This window comes from Rhopalosiphum maidis, chromosome 2, assembly GCF_003676215.2.
Source record: "Rhopalosiphum maidis isolate BTI-1 chromosome 2, ASM367621v3, whole genome shotgun sequence".
In the NCBI taxonomy this organism is placed as follows: Eukaryota; Metazoa; Arthropoda; class Insecta; order Hemiptera; family Aphididae; genus Rhopalosiphum; species Rhopalosiphum maidis.
The window spans coordinates 78554216-78564228 of record NC_040878.1 but is presented as its reverse complement, the minus strand read 5'-3'; the positions used below and the strand labels follow the sequence as shown (position 1 = coordinate 78564228).

Here is a 10013-nt window from a genome sequence, read left to right as displayed (position 1 = left end):
CTATATATAAAGAAATATGAAACACTTTAATAACATATTATAATGTAATAAGATAATCAATATATAAATTATTAATGTGTTTTTGTGTGTATATGTATTTAGATTGAAAACTTTCGAATTAATATAATATTTTTATGTTTAATATTCATATAATTATTCAAGATATATATTTTACATTTTACATTTTCACAGATTTCAAACAGAAATTTGAACAAATTTAGACTTTAAAACGATCAACAACAGTGTTTAATAATAATATATTGAATACTACAGTCCTATAGAAAATAGTCATAGAATAATTTTTTGTTTTCAAATTTATTACCAATAAAATGTGTCATAACTCATAAGCAACTCACATTTTATTATTGGCTATTTACATTTATAACTTATGGCAAATGGTTACTTGCAAGAAAAACAAAATGTATTATATGCAAACTTCACGTCTATCAAAATTGTGAATACAAAGACATATAAATGCAACTTAAATGGTAATATTACAATATAGAGAAACTATTATGAATAATTATACAATGTACAACTGAAATTTACTTGTAATACATTTTGGTAATACTTGGTAAAATAAATAACGTGTCAAAATAATGTATTACGAGTATTCTCAGATAAAAAATTTAACGATAAAATTGATTGAAACTATTAAGTTTTTTTTTACAATACACTAGTTTACTATTGTTAAGTTAATTTTCAAGTGGTGAAAAAACTATTGAACATATATCATAGCCAACGAATAGTAAGATACGCACAATCCAGTTTGCATTATTGAAAAAATCAGAATACATTCTACATATCTGCAATTTGTACTTCAATGACATGGAAATTCACTAGTCTAATGTTCAACAATTATTATTTAATACATTTTCAAATAATTTACGCATATATGTAATGCTATTATTGTCAAGTTTTAAATTGTCAACTTTACTAAACATTTCAGTGAATTAACTATTAATATTGAAAATAATTAAAATTGAAATGGGTATTACAATAATGTTTGTACACAGACATGTGTATTGCTTAAATATATTTTTTAACATGGTAACCATAAAATTAAAACTTAATTAAATTTTAAATCACCGAATTTTCGCAACATTTTTTTTTTTTTTTGTTTAACAAATGTACATTTGTTAAGATAATTAATCATTTTGACAACTAAAAATTGATTTTGACTATGATTATTTGTATACAATCACCATGAATATTCACAAACACTGTGAATCCATATACCAATTATTAAGTAAAACACAAGAGGAAGAACGGATAACAAAATAAATAGAAAGTGGAATGACTTGGCTTTCTATAAATCAATAAATTATCAAAAAGTTATAATTATTTTTAAAAATAAATGTTGGTAAGTACCTATAATCGTAGTACTTTTAAAAAGAGCTAATTTTCCTAAGAAATATTGTGACAATTTTGAGTATATTTGTAGTAAGAATGTTATTTTAGAATAAAATGTATAATATAATTTGTAAAATTGAAGTTAAAATTAGACTAAGTGATAAAAATTACTAGATCTGGTATTATTTTGTTTTTATTCAATTTGGTTGGTGTTAGAATAAATATGGTTTAATTTTCAAAACGATTTTAGGCATTTGGATTGGTTTGTTTAGCTTTCAAAAATGTTTTAATCAGCATCTGCTTTCATGCCTCTAACAGTTCCTTCATTCCGTTGCTGCAATTAAAATGATCAATAATTAGTAATGTTGTCAACTATTTACTTATAAGCAAACATACCCTGTCTAATACTTCTCGAGTTTTTTCTTCAATTTCACGAATATCTTGTAACGTAAGCCCATGCCAACGATCCATCCAACAAAATACTTGTCTGTAAATTTTTTTTAAATTAATTTACACAATTAATTAAAATTAACATTATAATATTTAAGAACTATTAATCAATTTATAACAGATAACATACCTATGGAAGTTAGTGAACAGACGACGTTCTGATTTTTGAATTAAGTTTTCTACTCGGTTTTGCAGCCCAAACCATTTGAAGTCTGCAGATACCAATTTATAACAAGTCATAACTGGGTTAGCCTAAAACAATAAACAACAGTATTTTGTAATGTAGACAGTATTTAAATTTAGTTGTAATAAAAGTTCTTGTGTTAAAATAATAAGAAATAAACATACTGTTTCAATCCAATTTCCTTGGAGAGGACCTCTTCCAGATTTCTGACTTTTAAATTTTTTAGGATCTTCATCTTCTTTGTAATCTGAAGATGAAATAGAGTCATTACCAATATCAATTATTTGTACTTCTCGCTGTTTTAGTTTTTCAGGAGATAATTCATGAACCTGTTTTTAATAATAAATATGTATTAGAAAAAATAATAAAAATGGCAAATGAGTAAAGCAAAATATTATCTTATAAGCTGAATAATATACAGTGTGTTACAATGAACTGACACATTCAAATATTATTTTAATATAAAATTGCCATATCTCTACGATATGGGATGATTTTTTTTATCATAAACCACAAATTATTTCAAAAAGTAATCATGTTTTTGAAAACATTTTTTGACATAGTTTCAAGTTGTTAAAAAATCAACGTTTTTAATAAAAAAATTATATTTTTAAATATTTTTTTATCCTTATATTTTTTATTAAGTTTTTAACTTTTTTGAATGATAATATAGAATTTTAATTTCATATTCCAAAGCAGAATAAATTTTTGAGTAATTTGATACATAAATATTGAATTTAGGGCGAGTAGTTTATGAGCTATACATATTTAAAGTTTAGACAAGCGGAGTAGTGGACAAACATTTTGTGGGGTAACTTTGTACCATTCCACTACGCACATCAAAACTTTAAATATTTATAACTCATAAATTACTCGCCCTAAATTCGATTTTTATGTATCAAAATATTTAGAAAAATATTCTACTTTGGGATATGAGATTAAAATTCTATGTTGTCGTTCAAAAAAGTAAAAAACTTAAAAAATATTTAAAAATATAATTAAAAAGAACGTTGGATTTTTTAACAACTTGAAACAATGTAAAAAAATATTTTTAAAAATATGAATACTTTTTGAAATAATGAGTGGTTTACAATAAAAGAATCACCCTGTATATGGCATGAACACTAAAATTATATTAGATTTAGAATGTAAATCATGCAATTTAGTAATTAATAATTAAATTAGTTTCAAAAATAAATTATTAAGTTGATCAGTAGTAATATTGTTAATGTATTTATATAATCTAATACACCTTTATGATTAGATAACATTGAATAACTTTATACTAAAGTAATTTCTAATTTTTAGACTAACATTTTATATAACACTGCTCATGTATGTATTTTAACTAGTGATTAAGTAAAATAGTTTCAAGGTTTATTAAATGTAAAATGTGTTATATTAAAACAATTAATTATTAAAATATTGTTTGTATACATTACATATTATTATATCATATTGATGGTCTTAAAATTGAGACAAGCAACATTTTGTTAAATTAAGCTAAACACAATAATATAATTTAAAACACAAAATAATAATAAATTATATTTTATACAGCTATAAATAAATTATACACATAAGCAAAAAGATAAATAATAATTACTGAATAACAATACAAGATCCAATTTCAAATTAAAATAACAAGTGCTTAAGCATTTTACAACAGTGTAGATTTCTAAGTTCATAAATACAAAAGTACTTTGTACTATACGCTAATACATTTTAAGGACCACATCACTTACGTTTTCTTGTGTACCTCTATCAGCAATGTGATACGATTCAATGACTATACTGAAATTTTCTTTCATATAATTTGGATTCTGTACGTACAAGCAAAACCACCAAACAAAAAGCAATTATAGTAAGTTTTATTTAAAAATATATATTAAGGCACATGTTATGTATATTAATTAGATTATATAATAAAACAATGGAAAATTATATAATGGATTGTTTTATTCAGTAATGTAATTATGTTTCCAAGCATGAAGAAATGACATCAACACCCAGTAATTCACACATAAAACAAAAATCCCTTTGCATAGATTATAGCGAGCATAATAGCCTTAATCTTAACAACCTCGTTTCTTTCACTTACATTATTTTGGGTTCCTCGATCAGCATAGTGAAATGATTCTATAGTTATCATAAATTTTTCTTTCATATAATTTGGGTTCTATAAAAATAATATACTTTTAAATTAAAATTCCATGTGTAAACATTGTATATTATATAGACGCTGAAATGGGTGGTTAAATCATAAATATCAAAAAGATATAATAAGTGAAATCTTGTATAAATATGTTGTGTTACAAAAAAGTATCATTATAAATTATTTCTAGCTAATAACTTCATACAAAAAAATAAAAAATATTAATAGTATTGAAAATTGAAAATATGCTGCCACACACTTAATCACAATTTTTTCCTGAATGTTTTTAGGGAAAAGACATTTGTAGTGTAATTAAATAAAAATTATAAATGGCAATTCTTATTTATTGATTTTTAGAGAACAGATTTTAACAATCCAATTTATATTGTTTTAATTCCTAAATGTATTAATAAAATAATTAAAATATTATGTATGTCAGTTATAACAATAGCTTACTGTAATCACAGTTCGGCAGTAAGGGTAAGCATTCCATGCTTCTTCGTGAACTTCTAATGCTCCTTTAGGTGCCAAAAGTTTTATCATTCCAGGAACTTTGCTGAAATATAATATAATAATTTGTTAATTCAATTATTCTACACACCAAAAATATCTAAATATTATAATATTATATTTAAATATTTAAATATAATAAATATTGAGTAAAATACTAAAATTGGAATTCTCTTGATATTAATTAGGTAACTAGTTTTAAATTTATAAATTAAATACCATTATTATATAAAATACTATCTGCACTAAATCTAATTCTATACTGAATTTACTTTATATAATTTAAAACATCAATACAAGTTTAAACTTGTATACATTTTTCAATAAAAATGTATTTTAGATAGTCCAAAAACTGGCAATCTCACAATACATTTTAAGTTATTGAATAGAAAAATTATAAATATAGCTTATGAAAAAAAGATTATTTGGATAGACAGTGGTATTCTATGGTATAATAATTAATAGATTAAGTAAATGATAGGATAGGATAAGTGTTGACTATTTAAATGAATTTTTTTTTTAGATTTTAAAACTAAAAATTATAATTAGGAACCAGGAAGAAAGTTTTTTATAATTAATAGCCATCAATAATATATTTGCAGAAAATGACCTTCATTAAAACTTGTTAGGCATGTTAATTATTGATAGTAAGTAGTAACTGCTCCAAAATTGTACAACTAAGTTAAATTAATATAATTTCATGACAAGATAATAATGCACCAAATTACAAACTCTTTTAATTACCAATAATTAAATACCTATTAAATAATTATGAATTATTATTAATTGTACATGGAAAACATGAATAAAATACAGCAAACTAGAAATGTTTTGAAAATAGGTACTCATTTAAATTATTTAAGAAAGCTAAAAATAATTTGTGAATAAAATTATGATAACTGTTCATTAATAATTATAGCATTACCATAACTCTTACCTGATGTTATATAATATACTACATAGGCAAATTATAAGAAACAGGAGGGGGATGCCAAACTATTTTTTGGCAAAGATAAGAATATATTTTTTCTTCGAGGATTGAAATAAAAATTATAATTTTAACTAACTAAATATATAACTATATTTTAATCCAATAAATACATGAAAATAAATTCTAACCAAAAAAGAGACTTTTGACCAGTCAATTTGGTACTATAATACATAATAATCAATTTGTATTAATTTACTATTATCGATAGGCTGTAAATGTTTTATGCTCAGAAAATTATAATAAACTTAGAACAAAATGTAAACATTACTTCAAACAAATAAAAATATTGTGTCAATGTTAAAAATTTTCTTATGATAGGTTTTTCTGTTTTGTATAATCCTACAAGGTTTTTAATATTAATAAGGCAAGTTATGCCTACATGGTTTCCCCATAAGCAGCATTTTAAAGTTGGGGGAAGGGAAGGTATCTATCTTCAAAAACGTAAATTATATAATATTTTAAATAATATATTTTTTTTAATCAATCCTTAACACTTGAAATAAAAACAAATTTAATTACAAAAAAGGTTATTTTAGGAATATATATGTATTTCAAATATCATTGTAGGCTTTTCATAGAAAGTAATTAAGTTGATAAAAAGACCAAAGTCAATTTTTTTTAGGAGCAGTTAAAGAAATATTAGAAATTGTATTATTAATGGCATAAAAATTAGTTTTTAAATATTATGCTTATGATTCGTTATTACTTTCTCCTTCATACATAAAATCACAAAATACGAGTGTCCAAAATTCAATCAATTAATTATGTTTGGCTTTTAAAAAATATTAAATTGCATAATGGTTAAAAAGTTATACCTATATAAAGACTGACTTATTGTTTTTGATTTGTAACAATTAAATTTCATAATAGGCAAATGACTTATAGACCTATACTAAATAATTTTAACTTTTTATTTAATGAAATATATTTTAACTATAAGTTATATTAATTAATTCAAACAGTATTAACATTCAGTTTAAAACATTGTAAACACCAAGGCTGGAATAACGTGAAATATTTTAATACATTTTTACTCGATACTAGTTTAATGGCCTTCAAAAACATGTCATCCAATGTCATATTACATCCAATGTTAAATAAAAGCTTGATATGTTAAGCTAATAAACCAGCTGTACAATACTTGTTTCATTTTTGAAAACATTCAAAAACTAGCTCGGGCATATATATATATATATATTTATAAACAAGGTAATCTGTAAAATCCTGAATCATTTATACAGGTTTTCTAAGTAAATAAAATATATAAAATAAATATGCCTTATACAAATGATATTACATAAAAATACAGAGGACCATCTAATTTTATCAACATTTGTACTTATCTAAACTTTAAGTGAATATTAGGAAAATATTAATTTACCTTGCATATAATGATAATTAATATAAATTAGTAATTACTGTATTCATTACCTGGCCAAATGATAAATTTTATAAGTATACTGTCCTTCTGAATATTTTCCACCCAAAAGGGGATAATTGGTAAATGGTTCATTTTTTAACACTTCAATACCTTCTCCACCACCTGTTTCATTTTTACTGGCTTCGGCTACAGAGTACAGTTGAGCAATTTGATACTAAAAAGAAAAATATAATATTTAAAGAAAACTCTATAAGGGGAAAATACAATGTACAACTGTAATAGTTTATAATTATCTTAAATAAAAATATTTTTTAGAAAAAATAAGTAATGAGTACAAACCTCTTCAACTGTTAAGGGTAGTACCACACGGCTGCAACAAATAACATTTATTTAAATTAATAGGCATAGGTAAAAGTCAATACAACAGATACTTATTATGTTATTTAACTACTAGACATTAACCCCAGTGTTTCTTAACCAGTGTGTCGTCGGAAGTACTAACATTGTTGACACTATATTTACAAAAATTAATAAGTATTATTCTTATTTTTTTTTATTGTATGTCACAAAGTATAAACATTTTTAATAGTGTGTCGCCATAATAAAAAGGTTGAGAAACACTGCATTAAATGGATACTTAAATTACAATTGTGTACAGGTGTAGATAGTATAAAAAATGAATAAAGTTGATTTAGTATGATTTTTGTACAGAAGGGATCAAAGTAGATGCATGAAAAATGATTTATAAATTAAAACTATTGAAAGAAAAGAAATTACCTTTTTTATAACTTTAAAATTCTTAGGAATAAATGTAGGTAGTATTGAAATTGTAAAAGAATTTACATTAATTTGTTTGAATAAAATTATATAAGTAGGTATTTTACCAAACATAAATTAAATGATTCAAATAACAATAAAAAAAAAACTATGCAATTTGTCTTGTAATGATATTCATAAAAGAGCTTTTATGAATAATCAATTCATCATGGACCATACAATGATTAATAATAAATCAAAGATTAACTGAAATGTTTGAAACAAAACATATTATTGGTATTTATGATAATTAACAGATACATTAAATAAAAACATTTTGAGCTTAAACTTTTACTCATTTCTGGTTTGATTTGTATGGTATAATAATATACCTTACCTCTGTATATTGAATTAAATAATGAAAAATAATTCATAGTGTCACTGCTGTTATAATTAATCTAGAATTATTAATATGGATTATAGGTTGACACGTCACACATTACTTTCTTCACTAGACAATTCAAAACCAAGAGATGCACGGGGAGATGCGTTATTTCTTTGTACAATTATACATGACGTAAGTGATTAATATTTTAAAATATTTAAATTTAAAAAAAAATGAATGGCATAAAAATGCTATTTGTCACGATTTTTAGAACAAAAAATAATTTAATCAAGTCAACAGTTTACATAAAGGTACATAATATTCATTATGAAAATTGAGTTGGAAATATTGTAATAGGCACTACCTATGTACTTACAGTACACGAAAGTATAATATATTATAACATAACGTATATAGGTAGTATCTATAAAGGTACGATAGTTTAAGGAATGGGTACTTATCGCTTAATTTGCGTTCAAAAAATACGATAAACCGTGATAACAGTCGATGATGAATTTCTTGTTAATCTACCCAGCACAAACGGAACAATACTAGTGGCGTGACTAAGTGACGGCATGGAAGGCGGTGGTGGTCTGGGGCAAGCGTCCAAACGCCCCGCTCGGAAGGGTCGCCAGACGAGATAAAAATCGCGAAAACCCGTCGGGTACACGGGATAATCGCACCGTAAAAACCGATTATATCATTATGCTCGTCGTCGTCGGACGTTTACGATCATATGGGTTTGCGATCGGGTTAAACGGTGAACCCGAATCGCGGACGCGTGTGCATTTGTGACGCGACAATAACGCTAAAATAACGATGACGATCGTTACTCGTCAGGGGGAAACACCAAACGATCGATCCGAAACCGTGTGCCCTACAAACGTTGACCATTCAAACAAAACGTCGTCGTCAAGATAGATTTTTTTAATACTCACAACTCTTTGATGAGCATCTTTCGTCCGGCGACGAGGTCGGCACGATCAGGCGTTTGCGAGCGAATACACCGACTGCGGCGGACAGACGGCTGTCGGGCACTCGGGCTGTGTGTGGTGTGTCGACTGTGTCGTGTTGTACTCGTGTACTCGTGTGCCCGTACTCCGTGCGCTACTGTGTCGCTGTGCGTGCGTGCGTACGAATGGAGCGGTGTGGGCGGTGCGGTGCGCGCGCTCGTCGTTCCACTGGTCCGTCGGAGAAAGAGAAACGTTATTCAGTGTCGAGTGTGTCGACCGTCGGCCGCCGGGCCGTCAGATGCTCTGAGACTTGGCGAAACAACTGAAAACGAAAATTCATCACGATAACAATTTCTAGTAACAACATGACATTACTAATTAGGTTTATGTGTTATGTCCGATGTGTACCTACCACGAGCTGCGTTTTGGGTCTTTCACGTCAAGTCTCGGTAAAACGTTATCAACAATATCGATTTCGAGCAATTATTCTCGGCGGGGCAAAACCGGACGAAGTAATATTGTCGCCGCCGACTATAATGGGCTATAGCTAGTCAAGAAGTAAACCAACCAGAGTACCGATTGTGAATAATGCAAATCGCAATACGTTGCCAAACTGTCGCCGCTGATAAGCAGATTTCCAGGAGTACGTGGGAAATAAAAAAAAACTCGGTCAGTCGGCACGGTAGCTGGTCTTGGCAGTACGCGAATCGATTGTCAGACCTGTTTCTCCGGCAGTCCGGCGGCTGTACGATATCGGCTGGCGCACCGCGACATCTGTCGGTGCGCTAAACATTTAACACGGTGCCAATGATAATAAATATAATAATATAATACACGGATAAAAAGAACTTATTCCGCGATACAACATTATATTATCATTGCGCGTATCGTGTGA

At 26.7% G+C, this 10013-nt stretch overlaps 1 protein-coding gene across 3 annotated transcripts; it reads right to left on the bottom strand.

The window, feature by feature from the left end:
- Positions 1–341: 341 nt before the first annotated feature.
- Positions 342–9769, bottom strand: LOC113552258 (phosphatidylinositol transfer protein alpha isoform). Of its 3 annotated transcripts, XM_026955044.1 has the most exons (11): positions 9531–9769; positions 9104–9440; positions 7364–7394; positions 7075–7238; positions 4599–4698; positions 4089–4166; positions 3733–3810; positions 2152–2316; positions 1934–2055; positions 1750–1840; positions 342–1687 (listed from the first exon to the last, which is right to left on the bottom strand). In XM_026955044.1, the coding sequence occupies exons 2-11, from the start codon at positions 9118–9120 to the stop codon at positions 1640–1642; spliced, it is 894 nt and encodes a 297-aa protein (XP_026810845.1). In that variant the 5' UTR covers positions 9121–9440; positions 9531–9769; the 3' UTR covers positions 342–1639. The 3 variants fall into 3 exon arrangements, with proteins under 3 accessions (XP_026810845.1, XP_026810847.1, XP_026810846.1); XM_026955046.1 differs by lacking the exon at positions 4089–4166 and having other exon boundaries at positions 9531–9766; XM_026955045.1 differs by lacking the exon at positions 3733–3810 and having other exon boundaries at positions 9531–9757.
- Between the last annotated feature and the right edge of the window lie 244 nt (positions 9770–10013).

Coding starts and splice junctions, on each gene's coding strand:
- LOC113552258 (XM_026955044.1), bottom strand. Junction 4,167..4,598: donor ACTGCCGAACTGTGATTACA/GTAAGCTATTGT, acceptor TTATTTTTATAG/AACCCAAATTATATGAAAGA. Junction 2,056..2,151: donor AAGGAAATTGGATTGAAACA/GTATGTTTATTT, acceptor TTATTGTTTTAG/GCTAACCCAGTTATGACTTG.